The sequence below is a fragment of the Lycium ferocissimum genome, chromosome 3, assembly GCF_029784015.1.
Source record: "Lycium ferocissimum isolate CSIRO_LF1 chromosome 3, AGI_CSIRO_Lferr_CH_V1, whole genome shotgun sequence".
Taxonomy (NCBI): Eukaryota; Viridiplantae; Streptophyta; class Magnoliopsida; order Solanales; family Solanaceae; genus Lycium; species Lycium ferocissimum.
The window spans coordinates 70,817,248-70,841,580 of record NC_081344.1 but is presented as its reverse complement, the minus strand read 5'-3'; the positions used below and the strand labels follow the sequence as shown (position 1 = coordinate 70,841,580).

Sequence of the window (24,333 nt, the reverse complement as noted above, 5' to 3'; positions counted from 1 at the left end):
ATAACAATCTCAGGATAAAATAATAAAAATGACAAAAATAACCCTGAGATTCCTCAAACCATTTTTCTACTAAATAAAATGGAGGATATTTTTGTAAACAAATAACTTTTTCTAAAAAATTATGCAATGCATATTACTTCTAATACAACAAATCAAACAATCAATAATGAAATAATTTAGAGGATCCAACATGAGTAATCCAGTATAACTTCAAACCAAACGACCCCTAAGTTGTCCCTTCTTGTTATGTGAAAAGAAAAACCAAAACCCTTGCCCATTCAGAGCATAGAGAAATTCCGAGCTCAACTGAGCTGCTTAAGATCTGTTTGTGCTCATCTCTAAAGAGACGAGTATAGCAATGGCATCCACCTACTACTACTACTATGTGCTCACTCTCATATTAATCATTCTCTATGTTTCCGCTACTGTCACTGCTGATTCAATTCAAGGATGTGGCGGCTTTGTCGAGGTCTTTTTTTATCTCTTAACTACTTCATTTTTACCTTAGATTTCGAATCAGATTGATTTTTAGGTTTTTCTAGTAGTTCCTTCATGTCAGATTGATTTTTAGTAGGTGAAGAAGAGAGAGTTTTGACACTGATGATCTGGATTGTTTCTATTTTTGGATGTAGGCGAGTTCGGAACTGATAAAGTCAAGGAAGTCAACCGATCCTAAATTCGATTATTCTAATATCATTGTACGTCCCAACAGCTACTCATAAAATTGATTCTCCTTTATTTTGCTCTTTTATCTTAGGTGATGTCTGCTAGATGAATCATGTATATTCGCTTTGTTGGTAATCCCACAAGTGGAGTCTGGGGAGGGTAGGATAGGATGTACGCAGAGGCGTATGTAGTATTGTATATAGGGGTTCAATTTGAACCCCTAATTTTCGATGCGGAGCATAAACTTATGTGTAAAAAATTACTGAAATTGTAATAAATAGTAGATATGAACTCCTAACTTTAAAAATATAATGAGTTCAATGCTAAAAATCTGAAGTTTGAACCCATAGAGTTTAAATCCTGGATCCGCCTCTGGATGTACGATGTCCTTACTCCTACCTTTGTAAGGTAGAGAAACTGTTTCCCATAGGCTCTCGGCTCAAGGAAAGTGTAAACACAGCAGATAAGGAAACATAAGCACTAACAACAACGAGATAAAAGGGAAACCGAAGCAGAAGAGACAACGAGTAGTAATAGAGAACTAAGAATAAGATATACAAAAATATTAAATTAACAAAAAAGCCGAAACTAATACTACTATAAAGAATGGTACTGTTGTATTCAGTTGTGTTCCTCAACTTTAAGGGTATGCTGGCCACATCCAAAAGAATAGTAAGACTATAAAGAAGATAAACAAAAACTGATTTACAGGGCTCCTAATAAATCTACCAGATAATCTACTTCCTCTATGCATTGCTCTTTACACCAAAACAAAAGAAACAGTACAATTCCATTTCACTTACTGAATAGAATTAGATCTATCTTCAAAAGCATAAATTCTTGACAGTTAACCCACTGTCCTTTCCTTTAATGATTTAAGTGTCGTTTTTATTTTTACCATTGTTTGGTTGTATTATATGCTACATTTTGCTTATGTATGAAAATAAAAAATTCCATGGGATATTAGCGCCGTGCCCCAGGGCCTATGCCTTGCAGCCCTAGGTTAAAAAGGACGGCATTTTCTGGACATTGATTGGTGGTGGTGTTTTCCAATTCATCTATTCAAATTTATGGTGTTGAGCAGTTATTTATGCACCGTGTTGATGGGTGCTGTAGTATGCCACTATGCCTACTATTTCCCATTCAGCCTTTAACAATTTACACATTACAGTGTAAGCAAATCTGTAAGGATAACACACTAGAGCTTCCCATCATATGCTTTTCTACTGCAGGTTGAGCTTCGCACATTGGATGGCTTGGTAAAGGAAAGAACGTATTGTGCCCCTAATGGTTATTACTTCATTCCAGTGTATGATAAGGTACTTCTTCCAAATGGTACTGAGTTGCACATTTTCTTGGATAAGCTTATGTTTTTTCTTTCTTGCTTGGTAACTCGATGAGGTTATGTTGTCACTAACTTTGAGTTTCGTAGTGTACTTTGATCGTATTTAAATTAGAAGATTGGTTTATGCTCAAGACAGCCAAATTACCAACGGCCAATGTACACAAGGCAACTGAAATCTCTTGAGGAATAAGTTATTTAGCCAAGGTATTTAGGGGGTAGTTTTGGTGGGTGACCAAGTTATATCAATATTATTATGTCAGGATCAGAGTACGAGGGGCGGATTATTTGGTGGGATATACTTTTATGTGTAGATGTTTGGTCCATTGGACTAAAAATCGGATGTTTGGTATATTATAACACACGTGTTTTGTATAATAATAACACATATATTATATGGGTATAATATAACATGTGTTTGGTGCTACACTAGATAGTTGGGATAGACTTTAATTTCCAATCTTAACCTTGACTTTTAATAGGCCGTTGGAGAAAGAGCTTTGGAGAAGAGCATCTTAATCTTTTTGGTGTTCATCCCATATTAAGTGTGATAAAAATAACTTCTTTGAAAAGAAGTGTGATATAAAACTAATACCACAATTGCAGGTATTAATAATCCTGGAACTGCAAATTCCGGAATCAACGATTCAACCAAATGCTGGATAAAATGATCCCATATTTTATCCTGGATTGTTATTCCTTATCCCTCAAACCAGACAATCCCTTATAATATTTTGTTACGGGATGGACAGTGTAGGAATCTTATCAAATTTAAAGATGGAGTAAACATGACTGTAAAAGTGGAAGGTAGACCGGGTCTCCTTGTACGCAAATGTAGAGTATTTTTACATGGCTTGGTCTGAGATCTTCTAATAGATGTTGAATTATGTTCCTGCCTCATCTAAAATTTTAAGCTGCCAGAGAGTGTAAACTTTCATTTAACTTATTATGTCTTCAACATCACCGACTCACTTGCGCGCTTGACTCTTTTTCATAGGCTAAGGATGTATAAATGTCTTGGATAAATGGGTGGTAGTGTGATTTGAGCCAAGGTTTCTGCTTGCCATGCTGAATTGTAGGACTGCCTCATTTAAAACTTTAGTTGATAGAGAGGATACCCTTGTGTTTAACTTCGTTATTTCATCAACTGATGCATTTCAAATGCGTAACTCACAGAGTAGCATGCACGCAAAATCTTTTTTTTTGATTAATGATATAATTTTGTTTTATTAGAGTCCACCAAGATGCTCTCTAAGTTTGCTTCTTTATCTTTGTAATAAGATATTCTCTTTTTACACTAAAAGTACACAATGGAACTACCTTATCAAAGAGGTACTCAATGGAACTAAAAATTCTACCAATAGTTCCAATATCACTTCACTCACTGTTTTATTTTGAGAAATAACATTATTTTCACTGATATTAAACAATATCCTTTATTTTTTTAACCTGATAACTAAACAATACCCTTTTTTTGTATTCATTTTGGATAGACTAGAAAAGACAACAGTGCTACCTTTCTCTTTTCTGCTAATCTTATGTAATTTTTTACTTGTTATTACTTCTTCCACAGTTCTTAATGATAATTATGTGATATTAAACAACTATAACACAAGTGCCCACAAAAATGAAGATGACCTGGAGCTTCTCCCAACTCCTTTTCACAGGAATCACCAACTAACAACAATCCTCTTCCTCTTTCTTAGATTTTTAATTTAACATGACATCTTGCTCTCACTTCTCTTGTTTAGTGAGAAAATAAGAATTTCTCACATTGTATTGAAATTATTTTGCAGGGTTCTTTCTTGATCAAAGTCAAGGGACCGGATGGATGGTCGTGGGATCCTGAACAAGTTGAGTGTCTTCAATCATAAGCTGATGACAATTTTGTTAGCATATGCATTTTTCGTGATTTACTAGCAGCTTAATGTCCCCCCTGCACCACCCCCCCCCCCCTCTTTTTTTTTTCTGGCTGGTGTATCTGACCAAAGAAGGATTTTTCTGTAGGTACCTGTTGTAATTGATCATGCTGGCTGCAATCGCAATGAAGATATAAATTTTCGGTTCACAGGGTTTGTCCTTATTCTTATAATATTGAAAATAGTCTTTGAATCCTTTGTTCCATTAACAGTGAACAAAGGAGGGGGAGCTTAAGTCTTTTACCATATTTATCTTGTTTCCCACTCGACTATTTAGCAATATATTCCATATAAGGTGCATTATGCACTCTACCCACTTTTCTACGTGCTAACTTTCTTGAGTCACTGTTTCTGCAGGTTCACTGTATCTGGACGAATTGTGGGAAGTATCGGCGGGGAGAGCTGCTCTCAGAAAGATGGAGGCCCATCAAATGTGAAGGTTGAGCTATTGTCTCCCACAGGTGATGTTGTGTCCTCTGCGTTATCAACGCCCAGAGGAACATACTCCTTCACAAACACTATTCCCGGTATGTTACCCTAAAAGTTGTTTGGTTGTATTTTATCGTGCATATATTTAGATGGACCAACTGCATGATTCTGATGCTACTTTTTTAGGTAGGTATGATTATGATGCTTATCTTATGAATAGATAGTTTCTGTGTGTGCTTAACATGCAATTATTCGGTTATAAAGCTGCGCAGTGTACTAATTGATCTTCATTACAGGGAAGTACAAATTACGTGCATCACGTCACGACTTGAATGTTCAAGTTAGAGGATCTGCCGAGGTGCGTTTTGAGTCCCTCGTGTTCATTTGATTCCGTGTAATTATGTAGACTCTGTTTACCATATCTACTTCCTAAGTTACTGTACATCCATTAGGAATAAGTAACACTGATTGAATAATTACTTGAACCTACCATGTTGGTTCTCATTGCAGATTGAGTTGGGTTTCGAAAATATAATAGTGGAGGACTTCTTCTTTGTACCTGGTTATGATATTCGTGGATCTGTGGTTGCTCAGGTGAGTTTCTCTAGTAATGACTTGATCTGTGTTTCTGCTGTAAGTTTTATATTACAGTGTGCTGCTGCGACTTATTACAGTTTCCATGTATTTCTTCTAAGAAACTGATGGGTCAAGGCAACTTTGTAGGACTTAAAATAAACTTTAAAGCTCGCTCGGATTTATACCTCCGTTACCTTTTTGCTAATACATAGCAAAAATAATTCTAGAAAGTTAAACTAGCCTTGATATCCTAGTAGGTTAACGAAGCTTATGGAGACCAAGAACTTGAAAACTGGTAATCTTGCGGGCTAAGTTCTGTTGATCTAAGATAATCTTTGCTTTCTCAAGATGACGATTCAGTTGATTGATTAAGATAGATACAAGGTTCTTACCCATCAAGGGAAACAAGGACGATTACAACTTTCTTGATATGTTGGTTTCCCTTTCTGGTGCTGCATCAATGTGATATACCTATACTAAATGTAAGGGAAAATAGATTAAGGACTTACTTTTCTTTTGGATGATACTTTTATTCTTTTGATGTTGGCTTTTGTTATCTAGTAGTGTTACTACGGTGAGTGTCCTCTTATTCATTCTTATTCAAATGAAAGTGCACAAACTGTGAAGCAAAGACAACAAATGTGTAGCTGCTTTGGGGTCGTTAGTGTTATTGACATGAATTAGCGAACAATTGACCTATTCATTTGTTTTCCCATATTGTGATACCAAGTGATTATGAAATTAACACCCCATCCCACGAGAAGGATTAGAATATGATTAGGTGAGTCTCCAACGTAGCTTCTCTTGTTCCAATTAATTGTATGTTGAGATTCTTTTATGTTTTGTGATGTTAAGTTGTATTGCAGGGAAATGCCATATTGGGAGTTCATATCTATTTATACTCTGATGATGTCACAAAAGTTGATTGCCCTAAGGACTCTATAACTTCACCTGGTGATCTAGGACTGGGAGAAGCACTTTGCCACACTGTGACAGATTCTAATGGAATCTTCTCGTTGAAATCCATTCCTTGTGGTAAAACTTTTATTTTTGCTGTGTAATTCTTTTGATTTGGCTGTATATAATCATCTTAACTGTTTAAGTGTAAGTTGCTTCCTAGCATTATATAAATATTTGGAAGTTTTAATTGCATAGGTTTGTATTCTTGAACATCAAATCAAATTAAGACATATGAAGATCAAATAAGAGATTAAAAGTAGTTCTTGTTATTGCAAATAACTTAAAAAGTATCATTTAGCTTTGTTAGATATCTTAGAGAGGGATTTGGTAAGCTTATAAGCCGGTCAAATTGGCTTATAAGCACATTTTGGCTTATGAGCCTTTGAAACTGGGGATGATGGACCCACCCCTGTACCTTCTGTACTTAAATGCCAAGCTTAGTTCGCATTGCGTAGGGCTTGATCTCTAACCTAGTCACAAGTCACCCTATTTAAATCTCGAATGGTCGAGTAAGAAAGTTGCATTTAATTACCTGTTTGGTGAAGTCTCTTACAAGGCAACTCTTTTATAGATTGAAGTGAGTACACCTAAATCTTTATTGAGAGAGAGAGAGAGATAGATTCTTGGATCGTAGCTATGGTTATTTGCAATTTTTACTCTAGGATACACCACGAGTAAAAAGTTTTTTACTTTTTTACTTTACACCAAAAAAGTAAAGATACAATACAATTCCATTTAACTTTCTGAATACAATTGGATCTATCTTCAAAACATCTCCCATTTCTTTCTCTCCACACAGTCCACCATATGCAGGCTGGTATTATCCTCCACCACCTTTTCTTACTTTTGCTCCCTCCTCTTCTAATCCAGCAACTGAACAGATCTGAAGTGTGCTCTGGCATGATCCATCTTATATTAGAATGTTTGAGAAAGATTTCCCAAAGATGGGCAGTGAACTCACAATGAAGAAACAGATGTTTGTTAGTTTTCCCCTGTTTTGTTGCAGAGAAAACATCTGGGTACTAACTGCATCCCTTTCTTTTGTAAAACTTCCTGAGTAAGACAGGCTCTCTTTACCACTAACCATGTGAAACATTTCACCTTGGTAGGTACCAAGGTTTTCCAGATGGAATTCCATTGATATTGTGGCCTTCCAGCTCCACCTTGCATCTCTATCTTGTATGCTGTTGACTGTGAAACAACCATCCTTGCTATGCTTCCTTATAATCTTATCAGGTTCTGTTGTGATACCGCTGCAGCCTCCTAGTTTTCCAAGTAATGATGCCACCCTCTCCACTTCCCAATCATTTAGCAGCCTTCTAAAAGAAAGGTCCCACCCCTGGGGTGTCCAACATTCACACACTCTTGCTTCGGGATTGTTACAAATAATGAACAGATCTGGGAATGATTCCATTAGAGGAGTTTGGTCAATCCATCCTTCTTTCCAGAATTTAATCTTGACCTCATTACCCACCTTAACTTTCAGATTTGCTTCCATCAATGGCCACAAAGCCCTGATAGTTCTCCACACTCCAACCCTAAAGGGTTCAGTGACTGTTTCTGTACACCAAGGACTAAGTTCACCAAATTTAGCCATGATCACTTCCTTCCATAGGGCATTTTCCTCTCCATTATATCTCCATAGCCACTTCATCATTAGACTATTGTTTTGTAGTCTTAGATTTCTGATTCCCAATCCACCCCTTGCTTTGCTAAGTATTACTTTATCCCATTCCACCAAACTGTAACCCATTCCTTCTTTGCAACCTTGCCATAGAAATTTTCTCCTTAGCTTGTCTAATTTTTTCACTACTGTTGAAGGAATAGGAAATAAGGATATCACATATGTAGGGAGAGGATCTAGCACAGAGTTAATCAAGGTTAATTAATAACAACTTGCACAAGATTTCTATGGTCAACTCTACTGATCTTCTCTCTCAGCAGATTATTGTGATCTCTCGTGAACAATGCATGACATGGAAAAGTATGTGGCCATTTTAACAACAACATACCCAGTGAATGGGGAGGGTAGAGTGTGAGCAGACCTTATCTCTACCTCCCAGCTGTTTCAAAGCAATATGAAAGCAATATAAAAGGCATGGCAAAATACTATAGGAAGCAGGATAAAGCTGACTGAACGGAAAGGAGTCGTAACTACCACAAAATAATATGCTAACCGAAGTACAAGCAACAGCAAATAGTAACAGAAATCAAACGACAAGGAACTACAAGGATAATACTACGACTACTAGTATGAAATGATAAGTAGGACAACACTCAACTACTTACTACCCCTCTACCCTAATCCGTGTCCTCCATAACCTCCTATCTAAAGTCATGTCCTCGGTAAGTTGGACCTCCTAAGAGTAAATCTATGAACATTTGGAATGCTATTTTGGAGAAGTGTGAGAAGAAGCTTCTTAATTGGAAGAGTCAATATCTATCACTGGGAGGTAGATTGACTCTATTCAACAGCGTATTAGATGCATTGCCAACATATATGCTGTCTCTAGTTCCAATACCAAGGGAGATCATTAAAAAGCTGGATACCATTAGAAGAAATTTTCTGTGGCAAGGCAATTGTGAGACAAAGAAAATTCATTTAGTAGACTGGGAAATTGTCATCTCCAGCAAGCAAAGAGGTGGAATGAGAGTTAAGAACCTGAAAATTCACAACCAGAGCCTTTTACTGAAATGGCTCTGGAGATTTGCATTAGAGGAACAGTCTTTGTGGAAAGAAACTATTCTATCTAGATATGGGATGGAAGATCAATGTATTACCAAGGAAGTGAAGAGTCCTTATGGTGTTGGCTTGTGGAGATCCATCAGGAATTTGTGGCCCAAAATATGGCATAACTCCAAGATTAGAGTAGGAAATGGAGGGAAAAACATTTCTGGCACGATGTTTGGGTTGGTCAATACTCTTTGAAGCATTTGTTCCCTGAAATTTACAATTTGAACCAACAGAAGATGGCAACTATTTTGGAAGTTAGGGATAATTTTGGTTGGAATCTCAGTTATAGGAGATTGCTCAATGATTGGGAGGTGGAAAGGTTGACAGAATTTTACAATACTATTGAGCAGTTCAAAGATTTGTCCACTAATGTGGACAGTCTAGTTTGGTTGAAGGAAAAGAAGGGGCTATTCTCTGTCAAATCAGCCTACAAATGCATTCATAACAGAAATACTCAACTGGGATTCTGGCCTTGGAAGTTGATTTGGAAAGTTAAGATTCCTTACAAGGTGGCATGTTTCACTTGGTTAGTGGCTGGACAGGCTGTTTTAACTCAAGATAATGTGATGAAGAGGGGTCGTCAACTATGTTCCAGATTTTTTTTTTTTTGTGAAACTGAAGCAGAGACGATTAATCATCTTTTCTTACGCTGTAAAGTGGTAGAACAACTTTGGCAGATTTTTCTTAATTTGAAGGGTCTAAAATGGACAATGCCAAGGAGTACAGTTGAAGTTCTAGCTTGCTGGAACAGAGGTGGGAATCTGTCAGGACACGGAGAGAGATGGAAAATTGTGCCGGTCTGCATCTGGTGGACAATATGGAAGGAGAGGAATCAGAGATGTTTTGAAAATAAAAGTATCACTTTCCAGAAGTTAAAAATGAACTGTCTAGTGTTTTTCTATAGTTGGTGTATTCATGAACTCCCTCAGGAGGCAGAGGACATAGCTAAGATTTTAGATAGCTTATGAAGGAATAGGTGGTAGGTTTTGCTTTTGTGACTATTACTTGTAATTACTACTGAAGTACACTATTGGTGTATCTCTGTTCTTGATGCCATTCTAATACAATTTAATTACTTCACCAAAAAAAAAAAAAAAAAAAGCTTGACCTGCACCATATCCTGTCTAATCACCTCTCCCCAATACTTAAAAATGACCTTCTATACTAGGCTTCCCAGTTAATACTCGCTATTCAGATACCTTTCTCAGCCCAATTTCTCTTAATTACAGTATTAGCCTGTCAATGTCGGCTTTCTTCTTTCTACATCTGGCCATACTCACACTTCCGGCACCTTCGATCATATCCCCTTTGATTCCCAAGAACTAAATGACAAGGATTTAGGTAATAAAGTTGGGTTGTTTATAGGTTATGCTCTGTCACTAGGTTCTCCATTTCATTTGACATTTTGAGCCGTGGCCCTTTCGCCTCGAGCTCTCCACTCATTTGGTCATGCAAAAGATGATTAGTTGTCCTCCTTGCTGTTCATATTCCTTCACACTGTTCGCAGAGAGACTCTTTTAGTAGACGCGTGCAGTGGGTTTGGCAAGGCCATTCAGAAGTGTTGCGTAGCCAGTTAGCACTGCATTTCTTTCAGTAGGACGTTAACACTGATTGATACTGGAAAACGAAGTTCATAATGCTTCTTCTCTATTACTTTTTCGTGCCATTTGGTCAACCACAAGAAGAAACTGATAAAGAAAAACTAAAAAAACAAAGAAAATTTTAGTGCTGTTCGAGTACTAGAAGATGGTTTGTTCAACACTTTAACCGTGTTGTATGAGTATCTACCTTTTTTAATTTGGTAAGATACCATTTATCACCACCTTTCCATCCCTCTTCTCGATTATAAGGATTGATCTACTGAACTTATTGCAGGGGTTTACAAGCTTATACCCTTCTACAAGGGTGAAAACACAGTTTTTGATGTTTCACCTTCTTCAATGTCCATATCAGTTCAGCATGACCATGTAATAGTGCCGGAAAGGTTTCAGGTATAGTATTGCACGTTGTTTCCTTCTTACCATTTAAATGGGCCTCTATTTTATTATGTGGGAATTTAAAACTGTCCTTTTGGCTAAGTATCTGCTGAAAAGTATGTAAAAACATCACTTTGCTGCTGTTTTTGTTTGTGAGGAAATTTCTTAACAAGGTATAACAACCAATTTGACTGCTCGTGTATATATCTTTCAATTGCAACTGCCATTTCAAAGAACCAAAGTCTGTTGATCACACTTGATAAATTGTTCATTGTGTACCATATAATCTCATCTATCCATTCAGTTAGAGGATTTCTTTATTGAAGTTGAATTGAAGAAGGAGATTATATTGCAAAGACAGATCAATAAAGATCATCAAGGACTAAATAAAAAGATATTATGACAATGAAAAGTATTCTTGTGGTGAGCAGTTGTTTGCTATGAATATCAATCTTTGTCTCTCTTTCATATAAAGAAACCTACATATTTGTCTCAAAATATAAATTTGAGTTGTTAATTAACTTTTTTCTGTAGAAAGAATGATCAGCCAATGAAAAATGGACTCACTTTAGTAAATTATTGGTTACTGCACGAAAGAGCATGCTGAGCTCTTTTCGCCTCCATTTATAATACCCTTTGCTAAAGGACCAGCTATCTTTGTATGTTCTTCACAGTCCTCCAAACTATTTTAACTACTTGGACGGTGCATATTTTGTTCTTCTAGCGCCATAGTGTATGCTTCTCTAATCCTTTCCTTGATTGTTTCTTCTGTAAAACCTAAGGTAGAGGATGGATGCTTTCTTCTTTAACTGTATTCTTTCTGCTTGGCAAATCGGTCGTAAGAAGTGCTATGCATGTTATCACATGTTCTGAGTCTTTGTCCTTTAGAATCATTGGCACATTAGGTTCTTCTGTAATTCCTTTGTTTCAAAAAGTTGTTGCATTTTACCTTTTTAATAGGTCACTGGATTTTCTGTTGGGGGTCGTGTGGTTGATGGAGATGGTAATGGAATTGAGGGTGTTGAAATTTTAGTTGATGGACAGAAAAGATCTATCACTGACAAAGAAGGATATTACAAGGTTGACCAGGTAATTCTATTTGCAGCTATGTGGTAGCTTCAAAGTTTTGTACGTTGAAAAATTGGCAATTTGTTGTAAATACTATTGGATTGTCTTTAGCGTCAGTCTTTTCTGAGGTTGTCTATTTGGTAAAAAGTAAAAATATCTGATTGTGCCTTTAAGCTCTGTGTGCTGCCCGGTGTGATTAGGAAGTAGTACCATCATACCTTAGCCGTTCACTTCCTCAAACGCTTGATTGAGTTGACTGAAATGGTCTAAGAAGCAGGGTTTTCCAAATGGTCGGTTTTGTTAGAACATATTAAAATTATGTTTTTTTGGGGTTTAGGGGTTGGGGCACAATATTCTAAAACCTCGGGGATATTTAAATATTTTCCTCATGTATATTTCTGTCTGCAATTTTCACTTCTTGCAAACTTTTAATATGTTCAAATTTACCCCTCACTTTCAGAAGATATCTCATGTTTGTACTTATCAATGTGCATGCTTCATAGCCCTTTTTTTTTTTTTTTTTTTTTTTTTATGTTCAAATTTACCCCTCACTTTCAGAAGATATCTCATGTTTGTACTTCTCAATGTGCATGCTTCATAGCCCTTTTTTTTTTTTTGGCATTTGATTGACTTGCAAAACATCTCCAGGTCACCTCTCAACGATACACAATAGAAGCAAAGAAGGTGCACTACAGATTTGACAGGCTCATTGACTTTTTGGTAAGCTTATCAACTGCATTGTTTAAGAAACTTATAATGATGATTTGAGAGATCTATCTCCTTTTAGTTCAAATAGTTTGTTATATGGTCATTTATTCCAAATTGTTACTTACTGCCCCCGTTTTTGATGGTTCCATCTCTTCCATCCTTATGATTTTAGGTATTGCCTAATATGGCTTCTCTCTCAGACATCAAAGCTGCATCATATGATGTATGTGGTGTTGTGCAAACAGTTAGTTCTGAATTCAAAGCCAAGGTATCGTGTTTCTCTTCTGCTCTTCTATCAAACTAGCAACTTTCTCCAATTGTTGGTGTGCTTTCCATATTGATGTTTTACACATGAAACATCGTTCAAAATTCTGAAATTAGTTTGTTATGCTGGTTGGACATTTTTGTGTAATATGACCTTTTTCTTAACAAGTGGTGAGTTCACTTTTGGGAGATACTGTTAGCAATTATGCACTGATAATTTTATGTGAAATGAGTTAGGTTGGTATCTTTTAGTGGCTCGATACTAGTTCCTTACTTTTTACTAGTCTATCATACACCTACCCCAAGTTGTTAATTGTCTAATTTCATCGTCAGAACTTAAAAAATATTTGCAATTTCTTTTGATATTTCCATTATCTTCTAGCAAATGGTTATGTGCATGCAGGTAGCTCTGACTCACGGCCCGCAAAACGTTAAACCTCAAGTGAAACTTACTGATGAGAGTGGCCATTTTTGCTTTGAGGTATGGCAGAGTGAATAGTTTTCTGCTTCTTGAATACTTGCTGTCGCTGTCGTAGGATGCTGTTTATCTGAAATAGGATAATCAAATGCTTAATGGCATATATCTGTCACAGTAGCCCCGTATGGGAAAGCATGACTTGTAGGGTGCATCAGTAACATACTTTTTCGACTCCCAGGGGCGGGTGGGAGGGTGCACAACGCAACATCCATCAATTATTGGGGGTGAATTGATTAAATGACCCTCCACAAAATGTAACAGATCGCCTCTGTGTTATTTCAGAATCGTCCATGTATACAGAGGGTCATATACCTCTATTCATTTTGTAAAGACCCCTTTTAACTAATTTCCTTCAATTTTATTGGTGCTTGTTTATTAAGACACATCTTAATATTGGACTCACCTGTTATGTTATCCACTCTCCATTTGTTTAAGTCTGGACGTGCGGGAGGTCTTAGAGTTCCCACATTGGTTGAGAAAGGTTGTTGTCTCCTTCTATGTTGCTCAGACTCTTCAGATATGTCGATGGTTGCGTGTGGGATTCTCCAAAAGTAGTGCATTTTTGGAGAATCTAACACAGGTGTGGCAACATTTTTGGAGAGTCCGAGCAACATAGGTCTCCTTATATAGTCTTAGGAAATCCTTACTTTTCTTAACCAAAAAGAGTCTGGACTGGACATATATGTGGGCTCGCAAATGTGTTCTCTTCCTAATAGCTTGAACATTTATATTTGAGTTGATCATACAATTCAATGCGGTACCAACACATGCAAAAGTGCTGGGTATGAGTTTCATCGTTACTGATTATCACAAAAATGGATTTCTTACTAACATACAGATTTTTAATAATTTAAGATTTTAGATGAGATCGTCACACACCTCAATGCCCTGCATGAGAAAGGCCAACATAAACTAACCAATGAAAGAGGTAGTCTATTTATAAGTGCAATGTCATTGTAAAGGATCCAAAAGATGAAGGGTAAATGAGGACAATTCCTCTTCCTTTGCCCTAGTCATGTCAGTCTTATTTTTTTTTTCTCCCCTGTACCTTGGAATATTTGGTAATGATGAGTGGTTTTGCATAATCTGTTATCTTTTGGGGTCACTTTGTATTTATCTTTAGGTTTTGTTGTAAACTTGTAACATTCCTGTCAAGTTCAAACTTTTTGGTCCTTGCCAGTGTTAATCTAATATAACAACCATATTCGCCACAGTATTCTTGGGTCCTTGCCAGTGTTAATCTAAATTGAGTTTTACATCCTGCTTTCTAAACTGTTAATCATGTTAAATCATGTGAACGCTCTCAGAATTCTGATGCTTTGTTACCACATTATGTCAGATTGTAAGATTTTTATTACTTGGGTTCTGGTTGGGTGGCTTTTCCCCTCCTTTCCTCCTATTCCTTTGTTTTGTTGGAGGGCAGTTCTTCAGGGCCTTATGAAAGAGATACCTGCTCTCGACTTTACAAAGTGAAATACATCAATTCTTTTTTTTTTTCCCTCCAGAAAAGTCACACTAGATATAATTTAGCCCATTTGTATAAGATCCCTCATGAATCTATTAGTTATACTAGTCGAAGCAGAATAGGACTTAGGGTGTAACAATTCCAAGGTTCTTTTAATCTTGGATCTTTGGGACCTTCTAGCTTTCTCCTCATCCTTTCAGAACTGATTGACATAAAGTTTCCATGGGGATATTTCTATCATCATCCTCGGATGTAATGGAACTTAGAAACTTTGTCAATATTTCCTGCTTGAAACACGTTAACATTTTATCTCAACTTGCCACAGGTTCCCCCTGGTGATTATCGCTTATCTGCTATTCCAGCAAAACGTGAGAACGCTAAAGAGCTTCTATTTTCTCCTTCTCATATTGATGTCTCAGTCAGGAGTCCGTTATTGGATGTCAAATTCTATCAGGTATTTGAGTTATGTTATTAGAATTTTAAATCCAACTAAGGACTGCTTTGAAGTTATGCTAATTCTTCTCATGATGTGTCAAACTAAATATCTAAGTTGTAGAATATGGTAGTAAAAAGTCAGTCCATCTAAATTCAAATGAAATGCTTGTTGATTGCTCCTTTTCTTTTTTTGAAGGCACAAGTAAGTATACATGGCTCTGTTGTTTGTAAGGAGAAATGTGGTTCTTCAGTTTCTTTGACTCTTGTGCGCTTGGATGGGAGAAATAAAGACGATAAGAAGACTATTGGTTTGGCAAATGAGAGTAATGAATTTCTCTTCTCAAATGTTCTCCCTGGTAAATACAGGGTTGAGGTAACATCCCCACCTATGTCCTTGTTCATCCTGTTATAGGACCCTTTGCATTTCTTTCTGTGTATTTACATCCCGATGTTTCTTCCTTTGCTTTTTGTCCCCCTTTGAATTTTTTTCTGTGTACTTACATCCCAATATCTTTCCCTTTGCTTTTTATTCCCCTTGTTATCAGTTAACTATATTCGGTGATGAAAGGTTTGTGCTTTTCTTTTCTTTTTTAAAATAAACTGTGTTTTGTGATTATAGCATCCGCTGGTTGGAAGTTTACTTTTACTGGGTAGTCCTCTAAGATGTTCCCTGGGTTTTTTTTATTTTTGTGACTGAAGGGCGCTGCATTCTCCGCTCAGATCTTCTTATCTATATGAGTATAGGTCATACAAACAGCTAGTAGAAGTTTTAGATGTACATTTTATTAATTTGTTTGTTGACAATGTATATGGAATGAAAATTTCTTCACACTTGTGTTTTCCCGTAGCTATTTCATTATATTTTCCTTTTATCCAAGAAAAATGGTTTGTATGTAATTCAATACAAGGGTGTTCATCTCTTCGTCTCATTTAGGAGTTTAGCGGACCCTTTCTTCTTCCTAGGCATGTTGTAGACCTGATGCAGGAGTAAATAGTAGATAATTCTTGCTTTTTGAAACGGTAGGCATTTCTGATGTCAAAACCCAGCACTAAGTGAATGCTGTGATTACATAAAAAAAATCTAGAAAAGAGGAGAATAAGCGAGGAAAAAAAAAAAAGCAAAGAGAAACCCTGGTTATCTATACAAAATATTCCATGCACTGTAACAGACTTTCACGATCTTTTTTCCATTCCTTTATACACCAAAAAGCTATCAACAAAAAAACAATTTGATTTGATCTTCAGGATTTTCTTTTCTCCTTCAAAGCATCTCCTGTTTATTTCTTTCCGACATGATAGTGATTTAGCAGCAGTGTTTGGCATCACCCCTTTAACACCCAAAAAGTTCAAAAATCTGCCATAGCTGAGAAGTTGCAAATGCAGGAATAAGTGGTTGCTGATTTCTGCTTCTTTTTCACACATATATCTGTTGACAAGCTGAAAAGCCTCCTTTGTAAGTTCTCCTGAGTTAAACATGCTTTGCTGACAACCAACCATACAAAACTTATAACTTTGAGGGGTGCTGCTTTAGAATTCCATACGTGTTTCCAGGGGCCAGGTTGATTTGAATCTCTCATTAATAGATTATAACAAGACTAAACGGTGTACATGCCATCACTGTATCCTTCCCACTTGAGTCGGGAACCTCTTTGAATTTCAATCTGCGATTGAAACTCGGGCAACCATTCCCCTATGTGCCAATCGCTAGCGCATCCCGGCTTCAAAGAAAACTGACTCCTCCTACTACTCCTCCTCCTTTAGGATAGGATCCTCCTTGGTCCTTCTTACTGGTGAACAGGTCTTCAACAGTGCTAACAATTTGTCTTGCCAAAAAGAGATCTTTCTTTCATTTCCAAGTTTGAAACCAATCTGTTGAGAGAAAAAAAGGCCATAAGGCAATGATGTTTTTCCAGACACTGAATCCATGTGGTGGAGGTCCCTTTTGTACACCATACATTCATTAGACCATATTTCTCTGTGATCACCTTCTCCCATAATGCCTCATCTTCCACATTGAATCCCCAAAGCCATTTCATATGAAGGCTCCTTTTTTTTTATTCTTAAGCTCTCAATGCGCCAACCTCCATTTTCCTGCTTTAAGTAACGAGAGCCCATTTGACCAAATCGAAAGTCTTACATTGTTGCCTATTTCTGCATTATGGAGTGCATGTACTATATTCATGTTTAGTTTTCTAAAGAAATAATTGTATCCAGAAGTAGTCTAGCTGAAACTAGAGTCTCTATTGCATTTGTTAAGTTTATTCCTTCAATTAGTTGGCAATGCATTATGATGTTCCATTTGATGATGTTCTTATTTTCAGGTAAAAAACAATTTTCCAATAGCATCATCAGGAGAAGATAAATGGTGCTGGGAGCAGAGTTTTATCAATTTAGAAGTTGGTGCTGAGGATGTTAAAGGGGTAGATTTTGTTCAAAAAGGATTCTGGGTCAACATAATCTCAAGTCATAATGTGGATGGTTTGCTGACTCAATCAGATGGTTCTACAATGAGCTTGAACGTCAAGGTTGGTTTAATCCACCTCAAAAGTTAACTCTTAAAATCTTTTAACTAACGTGAGAAGCTCATTTCTTTTTCTGGTTCTTGAATTGCAGAAGGGTTCTCAACACGTGTGTGTAGAATCTCCGGGAGTGCATGAACTGAGCTTTCCAAATTCATGTATTTCGTTCGGGAGTTCATCCGTGAAAATTGATACATCTAACCTTTCCGTATGATCCTTTTGGAGTTGAATTTTTGTATTCTGCTATTTCATTTATCATGCTTGTCTTCTCATTTATTTTCTTGTTTTTGTAGCCTATCTATTTGAAAGGCGAGAGCTATCTTTTGAAGGGTCATATCCATGCTGAATCAAGTTCATTTAGTAGCGTTGAGGGCTTGCCTGAGAATATACCGCTGGACATTTTGGACAATGAAGGTTCTGTTGTTTATGGTCTAATGGCAAGACGTATGCCTAACGGAGTTGATCAATCGAGTGCAGCCGTTTATGAATTTTCCATGTGGGCTAGTCCAGGAGGAAAATTTACTTTTGTCCCTCGAGATGCACGGTGTGTGAATTATATTTTGATTTTATTCTTTTCATGCTCTCTCTCTCATATTTTCTTTTGTTTAAAACGAAAATACATAGATTGATAAGGAACTTTAAAGAATATGACCTTTGCCTACGATAGAGGTTCACATAATGTTTGGTCTTGTGTGATTGATTTTATTCCTTAAGGGAGAGAAAGTAACTTTTTGTTGTAATACATATCTGCTTTTGATTAGCTATGTATCTATTTTATGGATTACTTATATCCCTGAGAGTGAAGTAAGCATCCTAGTCTGAATGAGTTGTAAAGACAATAGAGCCTTCAGACAGACTTGACATGATAAAGCATCTTCATCTGCCTGATTCTGACTTTCCAAAATATATGTTCACTTTTTTAGCTGTATTTTTCAAGCTTGTTCACTCGCTTTGCAGTTTGATACATATGGTAGTTAGATGGCAGGATATTTAGAACTCGGAGATCAGAGGAAATGTTTTTCCTGACCTGCTCAAATGCTTTGAAACATCGTCTTGTACAGAATCAAGAATAGATATATTTTTAAATGTCAGTTTTGTATAATTCTTCAGCTTTTTATGCATTTCTAATTGTTCTTACATGTTTCAGCGATGATGGCGGAAAAAAGATATTATTTTATCCCACACAGCAGCATGTAAGTGGAATTGCAAGTTTCAATAGAGTAGTTTTTGTGTATCTACTCTTAGTTTTGAAGTCTTTCCTTGCTTTCTCTAGGTTGCCGTGATGCAAGATGGTTGCCAATCTTTAATTCCTCCTTTTGCCGGTCGTCTAGGGATGTATATAGAAGGATCAGTTTCTCCCCCTCTCGATGATGTTGTTGTCAAAGTAATTGCTGCAGGAGACAGCCAAAGTGCTCCACTTAAGCAAGGCGATTTAGCACTTGAAACTACCACAGGGACGGATGGCTTATTTGTCGCGGGGCCTCTGTATGATGATATCAGTTATAGTGTTGAAGCTTCAAAGGTTTGAATGCTCTTGACAATTTTTATAACTCCCTGAGCTATTCTTGTTTCTCAATAATTCTTCGGTTGAGCAGATCAATAGCATCTCCAGATTATTAACAGCCTTTTCATCCCTTTTGAGCTATTTTATTGTTTCTGAATGATATATGGTGCATTTGTACTACTGGTATGGACGTCTTTGATTTTTATGCATTGCTGGACAAATAAGATAAGAAGTATGAAGCCGGTGGATTATCACGAGTGTGCTAGCAAATTTGTTCTTTCTTGTTGCTATAGTTATCCTTGATGCATTCAAACTTAAATTGTCAGCTATTCTAATTGGAGGGCCGTGTGGACTCTTTCTAGTGAAACTCCTGCCTAATATTTCTTTTTTTATTCACAGCCTGGTTATCATGTAAAGAAAGCTGGACCTCATTCCTTTTCTTGTCAAAAACTGGGCCAAATTTCAGTGCGTATATATTCTAGAGAAGATGCCAACGAGCCTTTTCCGTCAGTTCTCTTATCATTAAGTGGAGAAGATGGTTACAGGAACAATACAGTATCAGGTGTTGGTGGGATTTTCGTATTTGGCGACTTATTTCCAGGGAGTTTCTATCTCCGACCCTTGCTTAAGGTATTTATGCTTTCTTTCTAATCTTAGGCTTTTCTGATCATCTTGGAATATAGATGTTGGTTTATCTTCTAACTTGATCGTTCTGGTGAGCCTGCATTTGAGACATGGATTCCTTTGGGGATCTAGACAATGATATTTGGCTTTTTAGATCTGTACATTATGAAACTTGCTAGCCATCTAGCAGCAGCTGTTGTTGCATTACAGCCTGTACTTGGTTGTTTCTATTACTAACCATGCCTTCTTTTATTAAATTTAATTGTATGATACCGTGATCATATTATTGTCATTATGGAACAATAACCTGTAACGAACTGTGAATTCATATTGTTATCTTGAAGCATGATTTTTTTTTCCAATAACTATCAGGAAACATGTCATGTTTGAAAGTTCGCTTTTCTATGTAGTATGTTCTTGTTAATTAACAATAGTTCTTGCCAAATGGTAGAAAACAGATAAATTTGAATGATTTGTACTAAAGATAAATGTTAAATGATCTGTTAATTATTACTCAGAGAGCAGTAGTTAATATGTTATGTATCTCTTAGGTAAAAATATAAAAAGTTCATATTTTGTTGTTCTTTTTGTTTCAAGTGTACAGATGTACTTTCCTTAGAAGTCTATCCTAGCAAAATGCAAGCTAGGTTAGATAGCCGAGTCTTCTCATTCCCTTTCCATGAACCAGAGCAAATGGCGTGGGATTTGTTTGTGGATGCTTATATCTTTTACAAATTACAACATCATATAACAATTGTAATAGTTTCTCTAACGAGGGAATGTTTGCTAATGTTTGCCTAGGAATATGCTTTCTCCCCTCCAGCTGAGGCAATCGAACTTGGTTCTGGAGAGTCAAAGGAAGTTGTCTTTCATGCAACGCGTGTTGCATACAGGTGTGTGTGTGTGTGCCCCTACCCTGAATGAAATATTTAAGCTAAAATCGTCCCATCCCTTCATTATATTCCTCCACAAGCCGCACCTAAAAGCCAAAATGACATCTCTAGATCTTGCTAATATCTATCTACCATGAGTTCACATTTAATAGCAGTTTTTACTTAGGTGGATCAGCTGAGATTTGTCAATTATGACCTGTCATTTGCAGTATCTTTACCATTTTTTGTTAGACTCAGATGGTTTAACTTCATTACAGTGCGATGGGAGTAGTTACACTCTTGTCTGGCCAGCCAAAAGAAGGTGTTTCAGTAGAAGCTCGAGCTGAGTCAAAAGGCTTTTATGAGGAGACAGTAACAGATTCAACAGGATTTTACCGATTGAGAGGACTCCTACCTGATACTACTTATGTGATTAAAGTGGCAAGGAAGGTTGGTAATGGTGGAACTACGATTGAGCGTGCATCTCCTGAGTCTCTGACTGTTCAGGTTGGTACGCTTCATGTTCATTTTTCCTTTCATGTTAATGAGTGAATAGGAAATCATAAACTTGATCTCTTTTTTAAATTGTTCTTAATGTTGATCTCGAACTGAAAGGAATTTATAATAAATATATAAATGCCATAAAGGATATGCAAGAGGAAGTGGGTACAAGTGTAAGAATAATGTGAGGAAAATATGAAGTATCTTATAATGGTTGGTTTACACCAGGAAGAGCTTCCTTTTTTTCCCACCCGGCATAGCTGGTACGTCTTTAGTCTACTTATAGATGAACTAACCAATATGAGGTCCCATGAGACATGCTACACCCAGAAGATATTGAATTAATTGATGAAATTGGTGACGGAGTCAACCAAAAACTTGAACTGTGGGGAAACACTCCACTGAAACGGGTTTTATTATAAGTAGAAGTAAGACGGAATATATACATTGCAACTTTTATTACATGCTGTTGCCAAGATTCTAGCTTTGAGGACTTATTCATCATCAGGGGCGGATCTGGGGAGGCCCGAGGGTGTTCATCTGAACCCCCTCGGCAAAAAATTACACTGTATATATAAGGTAAGTTTTTTTTTTTTTTTTTTTTTAATTGTACATATAAGGATTTTGAACACGACTGAATACAAGATTAGAAGTTCGCTCAGTGGTCTCAGGGGTTCAAAATTTAACTTGAGGTTCCAAGTTCAAATCCTAAACATTACATTTTTATTTTTCGAACCCCCTAAGTGAAAATCCTGGATCTGCCACTGTTCATCATATCCATGTATTATCTAGATTATGTGTGAGATAACAAAGTTACATTTTGCTAAGTTTTATCTAATCTCTCTATTGGAAGGCACAATGGTTTGACATACTTTTTGCTTGTGCTAACTTCATATAATTTGCAGGTTAGAGCTGAGGACTCTAAGGGATTGGATTTTGTAGTATTTGAACAGCCAGAGCGGACAATTTTAAGTGGCCACGTTGAAGGGCATAGAATCAGAGAGTTTAATTCACATCTCCATGTGGAGATCAAGTCTGCTGCTGACCCGCTGAAGATTGAGTACAACTTCCCACTGCCTCTCTCAAACTTTTTCCAGGTGAAGGACTTGCCTAAGGGTAAGCACCTTGTGCTGCTTAGATCATCTCTGCCTTCAAGCACCCACAAATTTGAATCAGATGTAATTGAGGTTGATTTGGAGAAACATTCTCAAATTCATGTGGGTCCACTCAAGTACAAGATCGATTTCAATCACCACAAACAGGTATTTTTTTTTTTTTTTTTTGGAACTTTTTTTGTGTATCAAATGTATCTTCACTTTGGCGAGCCAATATTCTTTTAATCGTTTATGTGATGATACTGACGTTGGTTTGCGTGGTCTGTTCCAGGATTTAACTCCAGCTCCTAAGTACCCTCTGTTTGTTGGAGTTTCTGTGATTGCGCTTTTCATTGGGATGCCAAGGTATCTGGGAAACTTTCTTCTTGTCCATCTGATCTAATATGTTATCTTTCTAGTTTCATTCTAGTGGACGTTAAATGAATTTTGAAAAATGTCTGTTTCCATTCCGTATTGCAGATTGAAGGATTTATATCAAGTCATGATGGGAATGTCCACATCAGTATCAGCAAAGAAAGACGTGAAAAGACCGGTAGTGAGAAAGAAAACATACTGAGGATGTACTTGTACCATTTTTATAGGAGCTTGAAGGTTGATTTTTAGCCCAACAGTTCTGATGCTTAGGTAGGTGACAAGATCTAAGAGCAGCTGTAGTTTTTATTTCTCGATCGATTGAAATCTTCTCAGGCATAAGGATCTCCTCACCTCACAGCAACCTCTACTACGAGAGAAACTGATAGTGAGTTTTAGAAGGTTATCACTTGTTAGTTGTTAGTGCTGCAAATTTTGACAATTTAACCTCGATATATTAAATCCCAGTGCCAATTTTTTGGGATGGTTCCAGTAATTATATCTTTGTGGTTCAATCCACATTTAGCTTTTGTAACTAGTAAAGTCATCTCATTCTAGTTAGGACTGTTCCCTTCAAACTCTTGCCACTTTTCTCTTCCTGGAATATGTAAGAAAAAGAGAGCACATTATCCCTATTTTCTTCCATCTTCCTTTTTAATGTTTGTTTTGTAATAGTGTGTTGAAGGAGAGGAAAGATGAAACCAGAATAAAAAGGTTAAGTCCAAATTTTATGAAGAATTCTTGATTGGGGAAAGTTCCTTTCGTCTCTTTAAGTCTGATTAATTTTTTGGGACATAAAATTATAGTATTCTCATTTTGTTCATTAGATATTTACCCATCGTGATCGGAAAACATGGTTTCGTCCTCCATTAATTATCCTAAATGAGTTACCGTATTTTACATGCAAGTATTTACGATTGTAGTTTCTGACTTTTTATTATGCAGTCCCTTGCAAATATTGAAGTCATTATTTGCGAATAGTCGAGTAACAACTGATAAATGTAGCTACACCTTGTGGAGTTGTGTTATACCACGTTTGGAGAGCCAGGAATTGGAAATTGTTCCAAGGCATAAATGTACATAAAGCTGAGGTAGTCATAAGCACTTTTGTAGAAAAAAAGCGAACATTTTTAAAAAAGTATTTTTTTTTGAAAAGATTTTTTTGAAAAAAGTATTTTTGGTAATTAATTTAAAAAAAGTTTTTTGAGAAGATTAGTGTTTGATCAAGCTTTTAAAAGTGCTTTTATAACCAGATTTTTCTCAAAAGTATTTTTCAAAAAAAAGTTTTTTTTTCGAAAACAAAAATCGCTATTTCCTCAAAAGATTTATTTTCTTCCAAAAACGCTAAAACACCTCACTTTTTTTAAAATAAGCACTTATTGAAAAAATAAGTATCTTTTAAAAAATAAAATTGCTAAAACGGAATTTAGTATCATTCAGATCAGAAAGGAAATCGTAGAAAGATTAGACTTACTGAGCTCTTTATTTTGTATTGTTTTGTTGGTTATTATGGTAATATTCACAGTTGTTACCCAACCAAATAAAAGAAAAAAAAAAAAAACTAGTAATATTTTTTGAACTTCAAGTGAAATATTTAAAAATAGTAAAACAAAATTTCATGGTTAAACAATAATATACGTGAATTTGTTAATAATTATTTTGTCATTTATGTGGGGAGCCAACCAAAATTTTGACATATATTTTCATATAAAAGTTGAATTCGTTCTATTTTTATCTAATTAAATAAAGGGAAAAGGGTTAAAAATACCCCTCTACTTTGGAAAAAAAGCTAAAAATATTCTTCGAATCTATTTTGGGTCAAAAATA

The 24,333-nt window shown here is 36.3% G+C and overlaps 1 protein-coding gene across 1 annotated transcript; it reads left to right on the top strand.

Moving 5' to 3' along the window:
- Window positions 1-354: 354 nt before the first annotated feature.
- On the top strand, window positions 355-23,260 carry LOC132050636 (uncharacterized). Its single transcript, XM_059441990.1, has 27 exons — window positions 355-469; window positions 633-698; window positions 1,899-1,985; window positions 3,805-3,861; window positions 4,016-4,080; window positions 4,285-4,454; window positions 4,653-4,714; window positions 4,867-4,950; window positions 5,799-5,967; window positions 10,502-10,617; window positions 11,563-11,691; window positions 12,319-12,390; window positions 12,551-12,646; window positions 13,046-13,123; window positions 14,911-15,039; window positions 15,217-15,393; window positions 17,342-17,545; window positions 17,634-17,747; window positions 17,833-18,083; window positions 18,687-18,732; window positions 18,813-19,061; window positions 19,443-19,673; window positions 20,469-20,560; window positions 20,818-21,046; window positions 21,946-22,302; window positions 22,427-22,500; window positions 22,615-23,260. The coding sequence occupies exons 1-27, from the start codon at window positions 359-361 to the stop codon at window positions 22,709-22,711; spliced, it is 3,612 nt and encodes a 1,203-aa protein (XP_059297973.1). The 5' UTR covers window positions 355-358; the 3' UTR covers window positions 22,712-23,260.
- Window positions 23,261-24,333: the final 1,073 nt, after the last annotated feature.